Source organism: Plectropomus leopardus, chromosome 15, assembly GCF_026936395.1.
Source record: "Plectropomus leopardus strain MGB_pleo_1.0 chromosome 15, ASM2693639v1, whole genome shotgun sequence".
In the NCBI taxonomy this organism is placed as follows: domain Eukaryota; kingdom Metazoa; phylum Chordata; class Actinopteri; order Perciformes; family Serranidae; genus Plectropomus; species Plectropomus leopardus.
In genome coordinates this window covers 19,546,729-19,567,329 of record NC_142190.1, presented here as the reverse complement: position 1 = coordinate 19,567,329, position 20,601 = coordinate 19,546,729, and the positions used below count along the sequence as shown (strand labels likewise).

The window sequence follows — 20,601 nt, the reverse complement described above, 5'->3', positions numbered from 1 at the left end:
TACTTCTTTTACCGTAAGATGTAAGCTGCACACACACACACACACACACACACACACACACACACACACACACACACACACACACACGTAGACATTCCTGATTACTATGCCAAAGAAGTGAGATATCCTGCACCTTGGATTAATAATTTAATGACATGATGAAGGAGCCTGTATGGGAAAAGAGGAGGTTTGGTTCTGGATGAAGAATCATGTGTGGGAGATTTATAGGAAGGACATGAGACTCTGTCCCTTTAATTTGGTGTTGCTAGGGAAATGAAGCTGTTTACTCTAGCATCAGCCGCACACAAATGATGTCTGCCTGAACTCTCCATGCACTCCTCTCATATGCGCATACTTGTACATATGCACTATTTTTCTGTTATTTTTCTGTCATTAGTTTCTGCAGTCCCGCAGTTTGTGCAATTTGTCAGTTCACATCAAATACGTGAGTGACAGACATGAAAGAAAACAGGTGATAAGGAGGACTTGTTGCACTTCATTAAAATCGTCTAGAAGGTAAACAAATGTAGATTGAAGAAAGTTTGTTGATGGGCCAATCCAAAGGGTTATAAGACAGTTGAGCTAAAATTTGGAGTAAGTAATCAATCCTGACATCTAGTGGCTATTGTGTGGAACTGAGGGTGTATGTGTATGTAGGATACAGTATCTGTCTGTCAGTGTCTTTATATAATGTGAAGACCTTTAAGCCCCCTTCCCCCAGGCCTCACATGTAGGTCAAGGCCTACGTAAGAATTACATAACTGCACATTTCAGACTGATGCACATTTTATCAAATTTGAATGACAAGTGTTTATTAAAATTACAGAGTTAGAGAATATGTAAACCATTTTAGAATGAACCATGAGTCTAACTAGGAAGTTGATAAGGGGCGTTACAATTAAAACAATTTCGCCTGATGCAAGATTGGAAAACTTTGCGCAATCAACAACAACCCTTTTATCAAATAACATGCACAAACAGATGGTGGCAAGAGATTGTCAATATTTGTTAATATGCTTATAATGAAGGGGTTTATGGTAGAACAGGCAACATTAAATACTTTATTTTTTAAAAAACATTTTATTTTACTTGTATTTATAGTTATTATTATTATTTTCCTTTTTAAGAGAACATACAGTCAACACACATAAAGGAAAATGATCAACAGCCATAATTAAAACAATAATACAATATAATATGATATAAACAAAAAAGGGCCATATATAGGATATAAATGAGTATATTCTGTATGAGACAAATAATAGTTTTTTTGTCTTTCTTAGTTTGGCCTTAAAAGTGAAATGATAAAGCAAGTGGTACTAGAATAATAGTCAAATCTTATATCAAGGATTCTTCCTATAATGGAATAATTTTTAAATGTCTGATATTGTGATGTCCTATAAGCAGTTTGGAAGATTAGAAGTATACTTAAGAAAATGGGGGAAATATTAAAGCTTTTTTTGGAAGGCTCATGATAGGGACTTTACTTTGTGAGGTGATGTATCTTTTAAATACATATTTTTTTTTATTATCCTGCTATATGTACGGACAAAGATATGATTTGATTTGCTTTGATAGACTTTGGAGAATGTTTTGGATGATTTTTGTTGTTGTTGTTCATTTTTTATTTATGTTTTTTTTTAAAAAATAATTATCAGAATGTTATTTTGTGTCCATGGCTTAAACTGGAGTATTCTTGGAAAAGCAAAAAAAAAATGATAATCATTAAAAAATGTGTGATAATATTACTTTCACCTGCGTAAAGAATCTAAAACGGATGAAAGAACAATCTAGCGGCACCGTACTACATTACCCGATTGCCTTCGCTGCGACGTCACTCGACGTGTAGCATTTTTGACCAAGCTGGGCCACCATACTTGTTGTGTTTGTTTTAGTGAAAGCAAAGATGGCGAACGAACTGGACAGAGTGCGAATCTCAGCTGCGGAACTCCGAGCTGAAGCGTCGAATTCAGTCAACATTACTGATTGTCAGAAAGGTGAGAGGAAGTGAAGTAGAAACTTGAAAGGAATAAATTCGCGAAAAAGTCGATGAATTCAAGCGAAGAAGTGATTCAAGTTAGCTGAAAGTAGCCTGCGGAGTTGCTAAGTTTGTAACCAGCTAATGTTGTTAGCTAGCTGCGTGCCTTTCCATTCTTTGGTCCCGCGCGGTCTGTTTTAAACGCCCATTATGACCATAACGACAGCAGATAATTTGTGTGCGACTGATTTAACCGTGTTTATCACAGCCTTCCTAATGTTCTTCATATATACTCGCTATGTTTTCAGTACATTAATAGAAGGTTTGTAATGTTAAGGTTGAATGGTGCCACAGCAGATAACAAACTCATATCGTTACTCAAAACGTCGGTTTACATTAGATACTTAGCTGACGTCAACTAACGTTTAAAGTTTCGTTTTACGCCGAAGAGACTAAAATGTTCATTTGAAAACTTAATGGGAAACGCAGTCAAAACATTGATTTACAGTGCTTTGAAAAGTCTTAGGTCACCTCAAACTTTGTTATTTTATCAAGGTAAGAATGATGATCATACACATTTATTTCTCGGTAGTCTCTGTCATAAAATACATCCAGGACATACAGAAAACATTTAAACAGTATTAAAAACGTAAATGTTTCAGGCTAAAACAACTTTAACGGGCTAAATGTGAAAATATTTAGTGTAACGTCCCTTTCAACCTAGCGTGTCTTGAACTTTCAGGGGCAGACAAACTGGGATTTACAGTACTAATCTAGTGTATTTACACCAGGTTGCATTTAAGATATTTAAAAAGCTCGATATTGATTGTTTGAGCTACTTTTTGTTATGGTTGTATGATTCCATTTTTTGCACTTTATCCCTGTTTTTATTGAGCATTACATACACAATATGTGACATGTTCTGCGTTTTTTCTTTTTTTGTTGTTTTAATGCATCGTACACAGTCTCTGTATTCTTTATATATTCATAAAGAGACAGAGATAAATGTATTTATCCTCATTACGACTTTATTAAAACAACAAATATATGGTGGCCTAAGACTTGAACAGTACTGTATATTTTGCATGTTTTTGGAAGTATTGCAAGTTTATTTGTGGCTACAATTTCCCTGTGTACTTTTCCTTCAAGTCAACTGATTGTGACATTTACTGTGAGATAGTTTGTTTGTAAATGGGATGATGTTGTAAATGTGCAAATAAGCACACATTTGTTTACAGCCTTGGCTCTTAATCCATCTCCAGTGGCTTGATAGTAATTATAGTTTTGTTTAATTGTCAATAAATCCCATAAAAAGAGCTAGATGTAGCCTATCCCTCTGTACATCTGCACAATGTTTATGCCCAGAAACTATTAAAAAAAGGCATTAATGAGACAATCCATTTTACATTGGTTAATGATTCAAGATCACTTTGCTTTTTTTTTAATTAACCTCACGATGGCAGGACTTACACAGTTTGTAGACATGCAACAAGCTGGACATACACGGGCGAAACTAATGTGTTTTCATAAACAGAAGGTAAACAAGCTGACAAACATTATCTAACACCAGGTATGTCCTGCAGTGTTGCAGACATGGCCATGACAAAGACAAATAAAGTCAAAAGGAAGGGCTTCCACTTTCAGGTGGAAAGTTGAATAAGTTTTTACTTAAAGATGAAATGGTCCCATTTGTGTCATTTGTATGTGATTTGTATTTGATGCAAGAAGCAGCTAACCCCCCCAGTGTTTTCAAACGATTTACTCTGGCCCCCATTCAAAAAAGTCTGGACACCCCTGGACTAGAGCGTCAGAGCATCACATCTGCTATTATTCCTTAAGAAATGCACTGTTTACAACTGCTGAAAGGGCATATGTGACACATCTATTGATGAAGCCTACTATGAAAATGAATGGCATTGAGGCTGGGTGCCACATTCAGGGTAGGAAAGACAAAGTACTAACAGGGATTTAACGTTAACATTACAAACCTTCTATTAATGTACAGAAAACATAGCGAGTATATATGAAGAACATTACGAAGTACTGAGGCATTGTTTAATCTGGTCTTTTAATGGGATTAGTTAAGATCAAGAGAAAAACAGGTTATGTCAACCTTATTTTGTAATACTTATTCCAGCAACTCTGTAGATAACTGACTTGGGGTTCCAGCATTTTAATTTATTGTTTTTTTTCAGAGGAGCAACAGGAGCATCAATTACACAAGCAGCATAGGAAGCGTGATGGAAAGCGTCCCGAACTGCAGCGCTACCAGCCAGCAGCTGGACATGGACGGCGTCACCGTGACAGTGAGGAGGGAGAGACTGGTCAAAGTGATCCCCTGGTTGCTGATGCACATGACCATAACCAGCCATCACAGAGTGGAAAAAAGATCATCTCTGAGAAGGTTTTCAAGAGTCATGGGTGCACAGACAAAAGGGAAGAAGATCGAATTAGAGGTGATGGTAGCAACACTCAGAACTGTAGAAAGGGCAGCCACTCACAGCCTAAAACTGATGCAAACCAAGAGAAAGGCTTTGTTGACAATGACAAAGAACACCAGGAATTTGCTGAAGCTGCTAAGCCGACACGGAAAGCACGTAAACCAGACCGAGAATTTTATCAACCAGGGAGCCGGAGGAGCATCCAGGGAAAGGACTGTGGAGTTGGTAGAGAGCAGGATAAGCCTCCCCCTATGAAGAATAAGCAGAAAACTGAGCCAGAATCCCTGCTGAGTACAGGGGAAAAAGAGGGGAACAAAAAAACATCTCTGCCGAAGCAGGGAGGGAAAGATGAAGACATAAAAGGTATACAGGAAAACGTAAAATTGTCTAAATCTATTGAGACAAATAGAAAGCAAGGAAGCCGACATGTGGAAAAACCCCCATTACCTTCTGATGCTATAGTTGAGAAAGTTACCAGCAAAGTGGAAAAACTCAGTGTGAAAGAAAAGGGTAAAGCAGGATGTGAAGGCCAAGCTGTTGAAGATTCCAGTTTAAGGAAAGGGGAATCAACTGATAATGAAAGGAGGGTTCAAGGGGGAGGAGCAAAAGAGGATGAAGAAAAGGTGGAGAAGAAGAGGGAAAAGGGAAATCGTAGGAGAAGGGGAGGGGAGAAGGAAAAAGAAAGGAATCAGGATTCCAGAAGAGAGGATGAAACAGGTGGTGGAGGAAAGAGTGACCGAGGGAAAGCTGAGAGGGAAAGAGACAGGAGAGCAGCAGAAGCAGATAGGGATAACAAACAAGGTAAGACTGGAGAGACACATCAAAGCAAAGGAAAAGAGAATCGCAGAGAAAGTAGAAGAGGAGACAACAACAACAACAACAGGTCCAGAGACGGTGAGAAAGATGCTGCTAATACAGAAAGAAATTCAGACAGGGCTACAGAAAGAAGCGACAGAAGCAAATCCAATGCAAACATCACAACACCAACTTCAAAACGCTATTCCAAGTCAGATATTCGGCGTGCACGGAATCGAACTTACAGCAGTAGCTCGGCTAGCAGTGTGACCAGCCTGGATGGTCCTGGACTGGGGATGGTTGTGGAGAGTACCAAGTGGTCCCGCTTGGAGCCTAGGCACAATAACAAAGAGGGGATGACTAACAGGGGAGAAGGACGAAGGAGTCATTTACAAAGCTGGACAACCAACGGGGAATCATCTACTGAGTCACTGGAAGGGAGCGAGATGAGTGACATAGCAGAAGATAGAAGGAGGAGGAGACATGGGGAGGAAGGACTAAGTGCAGAAAGGAGGAGGGAAGACGGGAACAGACCAAAGGGGAACAAAGATGGAAGTCGGGGAATCATAAGGGTTTCTCTCGAAAAACAGTCGAGTACCGCATCACAAAGTGGGGCACCACAACATCGCAAGCCAGGCTTAGTCCCTCGTGGCAGAGGTGGGGGTATCCTAGTGCTTCCAGCCCGCACAGACATCTCCAATGCACCCGAGGTTGGACAAAGGCTTCTTTTTGGTGGAATAAGGGGAGGAGGAGCAAGCAGGAGTAGAGGAGGCAGAGGAGGAGGAGTGAGACGACTCTGGGATCCAAATAACCCCGACCAGAAACCTGCTCTCACCAGCACCCAGTCCTCACAGCCTTCATCTCTTCAGCAGCCTATATACCTTCAGACAGGGACAGGATATGGACAGCTTCACTTTCTGGACACAGATGATGAGGTAGCAGGGAGTCCTCCTGTCCCGCAGGGCGAGCACTTTCGATCCCAGCAGGCTGCTGCCATGGCCTACTACAAGTTCCAAAACTCTGACAACCCGTATGGCTACCCCATGCCCACCAGTGGCCCACATAATCCCAGCACCACCAGCCAGCGTTATCCATATCCTTATCACATGGGGCCCTACCAGATGGCTCCCCCTAATGGTATGTACTCAGGCCCTGGTGTGGGACAGTTGTGTGGGAGTTACAGGGGAGCAGCTTATTCTCAACCTGGTGCAGGAGGTAGTTTGACATATGAAGAGGTGGAGCAACAAGCCAGAGGGGAGCTGGGGAGGCTGCTGAGGGCTGCGGATGCACAGGAGCTCCAGCTCAGTAACCTGCTGTCCAGGGACAGAGTGAGTGCTGATGGACTGGATCGCATGGCCCAGCTCAGGTGAGGAATTGGGGGAAAAGATGTGTTTTAAGCCTCATTCTCACTGCACAAAAAACACGCTAACATCCACTGACATCTGGCTTTTTAATGCAATGGGGAAAGTGTACACTTGGCATTCACACCTGGGTCAAATGGCTCTGCAGTATACACGGGTATTTATTATTACTTCTTGAACACAACACCTGGTTGAATTCGCTAATCTCAGCTCTTTACCAGTGAGATGCAATGACGTGCTGCTACTAATTACTGTCTCCCTTCTCTTAAGCAGTGCTTAAACATTGATTGATTGATGTTTGAAAGAGAGACTGAAAGAGAGACTGAATAAGTAAAAGACATATGAAGAGAAGTAACTTCCGTAAAGTTTTCAAAGACCTCTGTCCATGCTGCGGTCTAATATTTACCTGATCTCCTGCCTGGCTGTGACATCCAAGGACACACCAAAACAACCCCCCAACCCCCCTCCCCCCTCACACACACACACACACACACAAACACACACACACACTTAGAAAGGCAGACTTGTCGGCTGCGTGGCTGTAGCACCATGTTCACAGGTCTGCTACTCGCAGTGAGAATGCAGTCGTACATGTGTTTACATGTGTTTGTGCATATGCTAATTTTGATGGGAAAGTGGCAATAGTGGCATTTTTATGTTTTATCTTTTATGTTTTATTCACATGTCTTTTGCTACTTCTTTAGCTGTCACTTGCACCCTTGGACTAAATAATAGTATACTCAACAGGAGTGAGTTAGTAGAGAAACCGAAAAAGCATTGTCCTGTTATGCCCTCCTGTTTTTTAGAGCGGACCTTTTGGGGCTATATGAGCAGGTCATCCTGACAGACATCGACTTCTCAGACTCGCAGAACGTGGATCAGGCTTTGTGGAAGAATGTCTTTTACCAGGTCATAGAGCGTTTCCGGCAGCTACTCAAAGACCCCAACTGTGACAACACCGCTCATATCAGGAACATGCTGCTCACACTGCTTGATGAGGTAAGGAAAATTCAGTCAGGGTTTTACAAAAGTAGGAGGTTATTTTAAGGGGAGAGATCGGAGCTGTGCGTCTAGCATTGAATGTCTGTGTGCAGGACTCAAAATCCTGCTCGAGAATACTTGAAGTCAAATCCTTACAGTCTCTTTCGGCACTTTATCGGAAATACGTTCGTGACCTTGCTTTGTATTTGGGTACGCACTGGGATCATTAAGCCCAAAATTAGTACTGTTATTCAGTAATATGTTGAGTATTTGTATGTTGCCTAGAGATCTTGGAAATGTTTGTGTCCAAAACCATTTTTCAGCTTTAATTCCTCGTGTTTGTAACAGGAGACAATAAATAAATTATTTACATCATGTTTTTATATGATCTGAATATGAGGACAGCCTGTAAAGTTTGCAAATGTACAGGAAGGCATTAAAGATGACGAATTATGGAAAAAATAATGATACATTTTTCTTCCACTGTAACTTCATTTTGCCAATTGTGATAATTATATCTGATTTACAGGGGGCACTATTCTTTGATGCAATGCTTCAGAAGCTGCAGGCAGTGTACCAGTTTAAGTTGGAGGATTACATGGATGGCATTGCTATCAGGGCTCGGCCATTACGCAAAACGGTACAGAAATACTCCTTTTTGTCTGTTTGTGCACTTAAATTGTCATCAAAGATTTACCAAATAATTTATCTAAAAAGTGATATATTTTTATAATGTATAGCCTAAATTGGACAGTAAAAATGACACATTAACAATCATATTGCCCATGTTACGAGCAATTAGTCGATTACTAGTTATTGGATGGTTGATTTTGATTGATTGGTTTATTAATTAATTCTATAAGAATGTCCTAACTGACCATTATATGTTGTGAATTGTTAAGTTCCTCTTGTGTTTTTGTCTTTTCCAGGTAAAGTATGCACTTATCAGTGCTCAGCGCTGCATGATTTGTCAGGGAGATATAGCACGTTACCGGGAGCAAGCCAGTGACTCGGCAAACTATGGCAAGGCTCGCAGGTAGGCCTTAATTCAATCATTCTCTAGGTATTGTGAGATCTTTTGCACAAATTCTAGAGCATGCAATGTGTATTGGTATTAAACATTTGTGACTGAGTCTGAAGGGTACAGTGTTAAAATCTAGTAACTCTTGTGTTCAAGAATGGGTGGTCAGAACTATTTTTTTGTGCCGTGGTGAAGGCATTTTTACACCAGTTTAATTACTTCCAAACAACCAGTTTTCGTTTAGTTTTTTCTTCTATGTTATGCTATAGACATAAACTTTGTACCATTGTGAAAGATCCTTTCTAGCTGTATATGACTGACTTGATGAGAACATTATTTTAAGTAGTTGCTGAGTTTCTCTGATTGTACTTTACATTTTTTTGTAGCTGGTACCTGAAAGCCCAGCAGATTGCCCCCAAAAATGGACGACCATATAACCAGCTGGCCCTGCTTGCAGTATACACAGTAAGTTATATGTAGTTTAAATGGGGATGGAAAGTTGAGAGTTGAATATTTAACGGAAATTTGTCTGCAGTCACAGTTAGATAACTGGAATTATGATTAACTTTTTTGTGACTGACTGTGTTTCTCCTGGCATGTCCCTGGGATAATTGTAAAATCCAAATATATTTTGAGAAATATTCTGTTCGCACCCTCCCACTGTGTGTCCTTTTGTAGAATACCTTCCTCCTCTCACTCTCTTTCTACCTCTCTCACTTACAGAAGCGGAAGTTGGATGCTGTGTATTATTACATGCGCAGTCTGGCAGCTTCCAACCCCATCCTGACTGCGAAGGAGAGCCTGATGAGTCTGTTTGAGGAAGCAAAGCGCAAGGTCAAACACAAACTTTACTGAATTCAGTTAACTTCAATTATCATTAACTTGTGCCAAATATTTTACCCATTTTCTAGGACCAAAAACTTAAGGAAGCGCAAGCGCGTCTTGTTTACAGACTTTGTTCTTGTAGGCCGAGCAGCTTGAGCGAAGGAGGAGGCAGGAACATGAAGGAGGCTCCCGGGGACCAGCAGTAAGAGGAAGAGGAAGAGGGGAAGATGGAGCACGGGTGGAGATCTGGATCCGCCCCAGCGGACAAGCAGCAACGCCGTCCACTCAGAGAGGAGGTAGTGAATCCAGCAGAGACTCTGAGCAGGATGGAGAGCTCAGCAGTCTCAGCGCTAGTGATGTAAGATCCCTTTCTTTCTATTGCCGTCTCTCATTCTTGCATCTACATCAGGTCTCATGCATCATATGCCTTTACATGTATGTTTGTTCCAAAACACAGTGACACTTGTGGAGACCGGAGACATCTCCCACACTAATTTGCAGAGTCAAATTTCCCATTTCTTCTTTATGATCTAATTTCTTATTTTCTCTGACTTCATTCTTTCCTCTCATTCATTATGCCCTTTACCTTCATTTATTTTGACTCTATGATTTCCTATGTCGTCATTTCATTTATACTTTTTCAGTGTTTCCTGCACCTTCATTTCTGTTTACTATTATTTTGTTTTCTTGCCTTTGCTATGTTCAAAGATGTTTTTTACACCCTTTTTACCCTACCTTTTTATCGTTAATTTTCTTTGCCCTTTTTTGGTTTGTTTTCATTTCTGCTTGTAGTGATTGACCACATATTTATTTTCACCACGTGTCCTGGCCTGTAGCCCTTGTAGCTAAATAAAACTATTGCTCAAAGATCAGTAATACTATGGTCTTCTCTATTTTTTTTTCTTCAGCTAAACAAGAGGTTCATTCTGAGTTTCCTGCATGCACATGGAAAGCTCTTCACTAAAGTTGGGTGAGTGATGTCTCAAGTATTCCAAATCTTAAATTCATAGACAGAATGAGTATAAAGGAATGGTTTATTTTCATGTGTGCCTTTTTCTGTCTGTTATTTTTTATTTTTTATAAATGTGTGCGTCCATTTATACAGCATGGAGTCCTTCCCTGGAGTGGCCAGCCGTGTTCTGCAGGAGTTCAAGACTCTGCTCCAGCATGGCCCCTCCCTACTAGGCAGCACGCACATGCTGCAGATAATCACTATCAACATGTTCACCATTCACAATGCCCACAGCAGAGGTGAGGCTGCGCACACATAACATTATTATTGTCAAATAACAAATATTATTGTCAAATAACAAATATTGCTTCAAAGATTTAACACGTTGTGTTTATCTGTGAAATCAATATGAATGCATGGCTGGTGAACAACTTATTCTATCTGTATGAAGGTGGTAAACATTGATTTTATGTGATTTTTAATATCAGATTTTCTCTTATTAAAATGTGACTCAATTTAAGATAAATAAGATAACATGTTGTCATGTTTGAAATTGAATAGTTGCATAGTGGCCATTGCCATTCATTATGGCTCTTTGACACACTTTGTAATCTTTTCTTTGCAAATGCATTCTTTTTCCAGCATGCATGATGGGGCTACATACAGGTCATATTGATACAAAGATTTCTGAGGAAGTACTTTTTTCCTAATTTTTGTCTTGGTTTGTTAGGTGAAGATGGAGAAGTGCGGTCTGTTTTACAGGAACAAAGCACTGCCCTGGGCCTCAGCATGTTCGCACTGCTGGTGCAGCGCTGCACAGAGCTGCTCAGGGAAACTCCTGCAGGTACGCACTGTCTGCTCCAGAAGTATAAGATCAGCAGCATCTATTAAAGTGGAGGCTTAACGCTCATAACTAATTCAGAGAGTCTGAAATTAAGGCCAACATTAGTTTTAACATGTTTTCATCTATATGAGGCAAAAATTTCAAAGACAAGAATTATGATAGTACGATCCCACAGTGCACTGGTGGACATTTATCTCGGTCTCCTGAGTATCAACTACTCTTGTAGAGAATACACTGTTGTTTGGCTATGTGGCTGAACAACAGTGACAAGAGTCTTCTGGATAAACCTCAAGACATTTCATTTTACCCTTGTAAGTTTTTGACTGCAAAAGGGGGAGAGTTTTCTAACTTCAATTGGACTTGACAGCTTGGAATAAACATAACCCATCTTTATTTTTATACATTTTATGTTGGACTAATGTTGCTGTTTTTCACATGGTAGTAGTGTCAGATGTTCTTGTTTGATTGTTTTACTATTAAATGTTGTATTTTTAAAAAAAAAAAAAAAAAAAAAACTTCTTCTAAAACTTCTCCTGTCTTTTAGAACCAGTTCCCATGGCGGATGGAGAGGAGGAGGGTAAAGGCGAGGAGCTGGAGGGAATGGTGAGGGTCTCTTCATTCCCATTGGACCTTCGTGAGCTACTGCCAAGTATCAAAGTCTGGTCTGACTGGATGTTGGGACAACCAAACCAGTGGAACCCACCACCATGCACTTTAGAGTGAGTACTTAAAACGGTTTCTTTTTTTAGCTGGCAGTGGAAACATGTGAAGATAAGATTGACAAATCATCGTGGGTTTTTTTTTAATTGTATTTTTATCAAATTAAAAATAAAGTTTAAAATATTGATTATAGTTGCCTCAGTTTTGCTCACGGCCTCTACTTGTACGCACACCAGCTCTCTTCAGATGACTTTTTTGTTATACTCATTCCTCATCTTCAGTTGTGGCTTCTCCTCTTTCAAGTTGTAGCCCTGATGTTTGGCAGTGCCTGGCTGACCTGTGTAACGTGCTGGCCCATGTGGATCATGAGGAGGTGCCGCTATATAAAGCCGATACGGAAGAAGTCGAGGGAGATGAGGAGTTGACTGTGCTGCAATTAAAGGAGGACCGGCTGCTTGCTGGCTTTGTACCGCTGCTCGCTGCACCACAGGAACCGTGTTACACAGACAGGCACACTGACATGGTGAGTGGGAAGTAAAGGTATATTTTATTATTTTGTGACATTGCAGCCTTGTAACATACTTAGATTCCTGTTGAATTACTTAATATTCTTCTGTCACCTTCAGTGTGCCAGGTTTGCACCAAAACTCTTCATCTTCCTGTTCTCATGCACATGTAACCCCATCCTCTTTCCTTAGGCAATAGCAGCAGATTGTAAGAGAGTGACGGTGCTGAAGTACTTTTTGGAGGCTTTGTGTGGTCAGGAAGAGCCTCTGTTGGCCTTCAAGGGAGGCAAATACATCTCTTTGGCAACTTCACCTCTACCTAACCACTCAATGGACACAAGAAGCAGGCAGGATTCTCTAACAGAGAAAGAGGTGACTGTCTTTGACCTACTTTCTCTACGATAATACTTCCTCTGCATTTTGCTCCCCCAGCTTTGTTCCCCTCCAATTGCACGTCTTTCTTTCAATATTTGACCCACACAACATCAAGTAAATTAAATCTTCATTGCAGTGCAGCAGAAGCTGTTGAATTACTGAAAATGTGTCCTATTTGTGTCTTTGTCTGTTCTGCAGGCTGATGATGTCATAGTCGAGGCAGAGTCTTCTCTTTCTGCATCAGAAGGAGATGATGATGCCGAGGAGGCTGGAGACAGTGAGAATGATATCAGACAGCTGAAGGCAAGACGCCACGCCCTCGCCAACAAACTGGCAGTGCAACAGAAGCGCAGGGATAAAATACAGGTACATAACAGTAGATATTCAAATATGGAAATACATTTGAATGAATATCTTCTGTGTGTCTGAAATTTTTGTGATTACTTTATCAAAAAATTGAATAATTAAGAAAGGATTAAAATCAATGAGGAAAAACAATGTAGTTGTAGAGTTGAACCACAACCAAAATGGCCTCTTCAGTTGCTAATGGCTTTTACTGAAAGGACACACACAGAGGACATTTTGACATGTCACAGCAGGAACAGCTCAGGTGTATGTCATGAAATTGGCTGAATTCCGTGTAGCTGCTTTGATTTCAGGACTCTTGAATAGAACCGAGCCATCGTTAGTGTCATCAGTAAAACGTATACATTTTCCACTGTGACAAGTCATATTTTCTGCTGTTATAGAAAGGCCTGTTGAGTTAGGCAGGTATATACAGTTATACCATGTTGTCGCACGGTTAAATTTCACATTACATGTAAAGTTTGTGTGTGTTTTTCAGGCGGTGCTGCAGACAGGCGGGCAGTTGGAGCTGGAAGTGAGGCCTCTCTTTTTGGTTCCAGATACCAATGGATTCATTGATCACTTGGGAGGGTTGAAGAGACTCCTTCAGTGTGGAACATACATAATAGTTGTGCCACTCATTGGTAAGACTTAAAGAAAGAGACAAAGACATTAAAAGATGGGTTCACGGTCTGGTAGAGAGGTGGAGAAGGTTTAAATTGAGATGTTGTGTCATGTTTAAAATGATAAGAGAGAACCATGTGTCTGGTGTTTAGTGTAGAAACAACATCTGTATTTGTGTATACTCATGGAGGGATGTGTGTTCTCTCTCTTAGTGATTACAGAGTTAGATGGCTTGGCTAAAGGCCAGGACAACTTTGGGGGAGGAGTTGGGTCAGAAAGACGCAGCACTGGCAGTCGTGGCAACTACAATGTTAGTGCGGCCCATGTGCGGGCCGTGCAGGAGAAGGCCCGGTTGGCAGTGGCTTTCTTAGAAAAAGGATTTGAAGCCAGAGAACCATGTCTGAGAGCTCTGACAAGCAGAGGAAATCAGCTTGAGTCTATTGCCTTCCGCAGTGAAGACACCTCTGGACAGCAGGTGAGAGCCTAAATAAATGTAGCTTCAAATGTTTGTCTCATTTTATTTATTTTAATAAATTAGTTTTTGGTTTTAGATTGTGAAATGAAATAAGGATGTTTTGTTTGTCTTTTTGTTCTTCTTTAGGGTACCAATGATGATGTGATTCTGTCGTGCTGCCTCCATTACTGCAAAGACAAGGCAAAAGATTTCATGCCCGACCAGAGAAGTACGTAACATTGACTGTCAGACTTTCAGACTTCCTCACACACTTGAAATTTAATGTGTATGAAGTCTTTTGAATTTATCTTTTACTAACTCTTCGACTTGTTGCACCCACACACAGATGGGACGGTGAGGCTTCAAAGAGAGGTGGTACTCCTCACAGACGACCGTAACCTGCGAGTCAAAGCTTTGACCCGTAACGTCCCAGTCCGAGACATCCCTGCTTTCCTCAGCTGGGCCAAAGTAGGCTGAACCAGGCTAAGATGGAATCAAAGGAACCCAACTGCTGAAGCCTGCTTGCCACTCAGCCAGGAGAGAAGACACACTTAAGCAGAGAGAGGGAGAGGAGATAACAGGGGAGAGGAAATGATTAAGAAAGCGTTGAACCACGTCTTATGAAATACAAGCACATGTAGTGAGAGCAGGGTGGTGTCAATGAGCTTTATCCCCCCTTGTGATGAAGTGTGTGTGTGTATGTATGTGTTAAGATCAGTGAGCTTCCCCAGAAAGAGACAGGGAGACTTGACAAGTCTAAAGAAGGCTGGACTGGAAGAGAGGAAAGAGGGAAAAAATAGAGTGATTGGATTTGTAAGTTGTCTGGTCCAGCCTTGAGCCTCTGTGCCTAGTTGGTGAGAGTGTTCTCTGCAAGCAGAATTCAAATTTGAGGCTGATGATAGAATGAGGCAGAGAGCGAGAGAGTGTTAATGGTCGTTTAATTGATTAAAGACCACAGAAATGAAGGCCGTAACTGGCTCTTCCACACTTCTCTTAGGGCCCGGTCGGATAGACTGCTGTGGCCTCTAAAGCAGAGCTGAGAGAAAGGCAGGTGGAGAGAAGCACAGCTGGAGGGTGTTTGCCACCACAGTAAAAAGTGTCTGATTGTAGTGAGGGTTAATCGAGCTCTCGTGCAACTTCAGCACCAGTGAGAAATCACCTGCAGTGATGGTATTTCCTGCAAACCCAGGAAGTGCTTGATGCCTGTTCGGTAATTTGGGTTGTTCCTCCAGCTCAATGCTAATATTAAGTTTGGGTGTTGTGAGAAAATGTTTTGAAAAAGTCTACAACAACAAACATTGGTTAATATTTGTTTTTTCGCTCATGTGTAAAAAGCTTTTTTTCCTTCATGGAGGGCATTTATCCATTTTGTAGACTGATAATAAGCATCTGCAAAGCATTGAAATTAATATATCAAGATTACTCAGTTTGTAGTGAGTTTTCAGTTCAAGGTAATTGTACCACATTTACTATCCAATGGGATTTAACCTTCTAAAATCCCACCGCTCAAATCACTTAAATCATTATGAAATAAAAAAATTCAAATACTGTTTGACTTGATCTGCTCTAGACAGCTACGGTGTCAGGAGATGGTTTGGTCCTTGACATTGACTTGCAGATGCTTTATTATCAAGTACCATTTGTGACTATTTTGTTTTATCTTCTGTTCATATTTACACACAGTGTTTTTGTGCCTTTCAGTTCAAACCACCACAGCAGTTTTCAAACCTTCTCATAAAATGTTTTTAATCATCCATACCAGTTTTCCTCCTCAGAGTGCAATTTTCCTTTACTTTCCTCACAACCACATACACACTTTTCTTTAGTCAGAAGACAATACATGAGCGGTATAGAATCACACGTAACAGACATCCGCAGAGCCCAAATGACGTATCTTGCAGCGTTAACAGAAGTTAAAAAAAAATAGTTAATGTATCTGCCACTATAATTTGTATCTGCTCCAAAATGTCATGGGCTCTTCTTGGCCCATGCCACACCCTTCCAACAAATTTCATGAAAATTATACCAGTAGTTTTTTTCAGTAATCCTGTTGACAAACAGAATAAAACAACCCAAAAATATAAACCCCTCGGCAAGATAACAAACGTGTAACACAAAGGTAGTATATGTGTTTTGCTTGCCCTACATTGCTTTGGGAGTTTCAAGAGACTCTGAGTAATAGTGTATCTTTCTGTGCACATTCGAGACGGATGCATAAAATAGATGTAATCTGCACCTGTGTTCCCGTTACGTAATGCACAATTCATCATTCACTCATCACAGTTTGATCATATGGATTTAGAGTAATACTGTATGTTAAAGTGGCTACACAACTTTGTATTTGCATTGTACTTTTTCAGCTAGGCTCATACAACTTCCATGTGCATTTGATGTTTCTGTACTTGTGAGAACCCTTTGACAGGTTTATTAGCTTTTTCAGCCCCTCTGTTCTGGTGCTACTGTCGTGTTCAGTGCAATCTGCTGTGTTAAGTGGCTCTGCTGCAGTGTTTCAGTGTTGGAGCAAATGTAGTAAAAACATAGTCAGTTTAACAGAAAACACTTTCATCGTCCATCATTAAAAATGATTTGAAAGCAAGTTTTGTTTTTTGACTTATTTATGTGCAAATGAGGAATGTTTAGTGTAAAAAAAAGCCTATTTCAAAGCAGATATTTGGATTTGTCATACCAGAATGGCACGTTTCACCTACACTATTGAAGCAGTCAGCGGAGTACTGTGTAGGATTTAGTAACATCAAGCAGTGAAGTTGCAGATTGCAACCAACTAAAACTTCTCCTGTGTGCCAAGTGTTCAGTAGGGAACTACGCTGGCTGCCTTCAACTCACAAAGAGCCCTATCTAGGACCAGTATTTGTTTTTCTCTCACTCACAGGAAGTGCGCCGGACATTGGAGCCAATTTGACATAGTGGCCAAAACATGCAACTACAACCTCCATGTCCCTCATGTAATGTCATTGGGACTTATGAAACTTTTGCTATAGACTTATATTGGAATTGAGGCATTTGTAAATCAGTGGATATATTTTTCTTTGTGTCACCACTCGCATGAAATTACTCGTTTAACCATTGGAATTTATTTATTTGGTCTGACAAGATTTCAAAAGTGCAGAAGAGCCATAGGATTAAATTATTTTATCCCCATTTAAGTTAGCAGAGGGCTAAACCAGAAGATAGCTAGTACGCCTGCTCTGTTGGCCAAATGATGTGGAAGCTGTGAGTTATGTTATACCCAGGAAGCCAGGTTTCAGGTGGTTATAAACTAATGAAAACATGTTATTAATACTTTATTCCATTTCTGCCAATATATCCCTTAAAAACTACATAGACAGCAGACCTTTAAATGGAATTTAGTCATCATTCATTGTATCATTTACATCTGTTCTTTACCTGCTGTGACCTGCCAAATTGTCTGCCTTGAAGATGGCCTACAGTTGCATTGCACACAATAAGTTGTTCTTTACATTCTTTTATACCTTATCTTAAAATTTGAGGTTGAAATGTACAGAGCCAGGTCATTAAAACTAACTTTTTTCTAAATTTAAATATAACAAAAAATAATGTGAAGAAGTGAAAATACTTGTCCAATTATACAAATAGGAATTCAGTACATACAAATGTATAAAATGTAATAGAATCCATGAATAAACCCATATAATCAAATTTATTACAATAAACAATAGACCTCAAAATGCATATTAAACATAACCAAAGCAGTAACAAACAGTAAAAAAAATTAAAAAAAAAAAAAAAAAGCTTTACTTTGACAGGCAACTACACACTGATAAAACAGTAGCAAATATAATCATACTCAGAAATAGCTAAACAAATTGTCCTTATAACTGCTGGTCTTATATTATATTGCTCTGCAGTTCTGCTTGAGTTTGTCTCATCGGTGTTGCCGTACCGTAGCAGAACATATTCAGCATATTAAACTAACATCAATGTTTTTATCATTATATTTGTCAGATGACTCATGTGAAGCCTGATTAAAGTTACAGTCATTTATGTGAGGACCCCTACAGCACCTGGCAGATTTGATAACCCCCCCAATGAAGACTCCAATACTATGGCCTTGCACAAAACCACATTATCTGCAGAAAGTTATAACTAGATAAGTCATGTACCAAAACCTTTACATGTGTGCCCTCATGTGGTAGTTGAAGAAGACACAGGAAGGAGTGAGCTATTCAAATGAGTCGGTATTGAGTTTAGCAGTTCAATACAGGCAATATCTTCATAAACTGATAAAATAGATGAACATGGGGAGTGCGGTGGCTCGGTGGGTGGAGCGGGCGCCCATGTACAGGGGCAATGTCCTTGCTGCAGCGGCCATGGGTTCACTTCTAGCTTGCGGCCCTTTGCTGCGTGTTGCCCCTCTCTTTCTCCCTTTCACGCTATCGCTCTGTCCTATCCAGCTATCTGGCAAAAATGCCCCCAAAAAAATTGTTTAAAAAAATTAATAGACAAACAAAAGGAAATGGGTCATAGGGACATCTGTGACCCCCCCCACACACACACACACACACACACACAAAGCTTGATGACCATAATCATTAACTAACCATGACAGAAAACACTGAACTGCTCTGGTTCTGTCCTATCCTAAAATCCATTCTTAGGGCTGATAAATGGTAACATTTCAAATCCCGTTACTGAGGGTCTTCATTAACACTCGGAGTTTGAAATGTTACCATTGTGTTACCAGAGGGTATTACTCTGATATCAGTAGCATCAGAGGTTTACGTGATATAACTCACTTTTCTGTAAGCATCTATTTGTGAATGTACAACTTCTGAGAGCATAACACAGATGCTTCTTCAGCATGTAACATCTGTAAACAAGCACAGTCATCACAAAAACACCCAGTTCTAGTTTGAATAAATATCTATGGGTATACTCTGGGATGTATGTATTTACATTTTATATACACACATGCACATGTGTGTATGTGTGTGTGTGTGTTTGTGTGTGTGTGTGTGTGTGCGTGTGTGTGTGCGTGTGTGCGTGTGTCAGGGACAGAAAGTTCTGCAGCCTATCCATCCATATCATTTGCTTCAGTGTACTTCTGTGCCTGGATACAGACCACACAGGCAGGACCCGATTCCCATCATCATGACAACAGGGCTACGAAGCAACCAATCAAAGCCCTCTGAGCCCCATACTGCAAGCTGATTGGTTTCCCAGCCTGCAGCCTGTTGTGGAATGCCCATCTTTAACCTCTCTGCTGCCATGCACATTGCATTCATCTATATTTTCTCCATGCAGATTACAGCTTCATGTGTAATCCTCCGAGATGTGGTGTCACGTTTGTTCTGACGTGAGAAGTTGTTATTCATGCTATATCAAGAACACCTTAATGAAACGCATATCAGTGAATACAGAAAAAACAAAGCGCAGCATGGTGGAAAAAAGTGTGAAGTCTGAAATGTAAGCATCTGTAGCACATCAGTGGACTTGTGTCAGCTGTCAAACTGTTTGGGCTCTGAGGTGTTGAGCCACTTGAAATTATGCATTGCATTATCAAGCATTTGTTAACTTAAATCACACTTCAGGTTAAGGCTGGGTGATTTGGAAAAAGTAAATATCATGACATTTTTTGCCAAATATCTTGGTATCAGTATTGCAACACTTTTGTAGTTTTGCTGTTCTTTTGCAAAACACTTGCACAATGAGATTTTTGATGAATAATCATTGTTAATGTGGATATAATGACTAAGTGTGTTAAGTGTAGGGCTGCAGCTAACAATTCACTGTCCATTGATCAGTCAGTTATTTTCTCAATTAATCGATTAGTTGTTGGTAAAAAAAATAATGTCCAAGGCTCAAGATGATCACAAACCAAACAGATTCATTTTACTTTCTTGGATGGGGAAATAAAACAGAGCATATTCACATTTAAGAAGCAGATATCAGAGATTTTATACTTTTTCTTCTAAAAAATGACTCAAATCCATTGATCGATTGGCAAATTAGTTGGTGATTAATTTAATGGTTGACAACTAATTGATTAAGCCATAGCAAATAATAGAGCAATATCCTAAGTTCAGAAAATTACATCATTTTACTGTAATGCAGCTTTTAAAACCAGGAAAAGACAACACTTATACAACATTACAATATCCAGAATTTAATATGATATCCAGTCTTATATCACAGTATTGATATAATATTGATATAATGCCCACCCCTACTTTATATTCTTTGTACAACAACTAGACTGTGTGTAGTCCTCATTATCACTGTTTACTAGAATAAAGATGGAGTTGTGATCCAAAACCCACTCTTCTTTTTATACAAGGGTTAAGGACTGCTGGACTGCAGTATGTTTCCTGGACAATTTTATATCTTGAGAAGAACTATTATTTTTCCAAGATATTTAAAACAGTTTTTTAGCATTGTGAGTTAACGACAGGCTATTTAT

General features: G+C 40.0%; 1 protein-coding gene across 1 annotated transcript; it reads left to right on the top strand.

Annotated features, from left to right (window-relative positions):
- The first annotated feature begins 1,862 nt into the window (after positions 1–1,862).
- Positions 1,863–16,758, top strand: smg6 (SMG6 nonsense mediated mRNA decay factor). The gene is made up of 19 exons (XM_042498855.2): positions 1,863–1,997; positions 4,174–6,580; positions 7,382–7,574; positions 8,086–8,196; positions 8,486–8,592; positions 8,964–9,042; positions 9,301–9,411; positions 9,545–9,760; positions 10,311–10,372; positions 10,508–10,653; positions 11,085–11,198; positions 11,743–11,917; positions 12,162–12,381; positions 12,557–12,736; positions 12,938–13,105; positions 13,584–13,728; positions 13,921–14,183; positions 14,310–14,391; positions 14,509–16,758. The coding sequence occupies exons 1-19, from the start codon at positions 1,907–1,909 to the stop codon at positions 14,637–14,639; spliced, it is 5,001 nt and encodes a 1,666-aa protein (XP_042354789.2). The 5' UTR covers positions 1,863–1,906; the 3' UTR covers positions 14,640–16,758.
- The last annotated feature ends 3,843 nt before the right edge of the window (positions 16,759–20,601 follow it).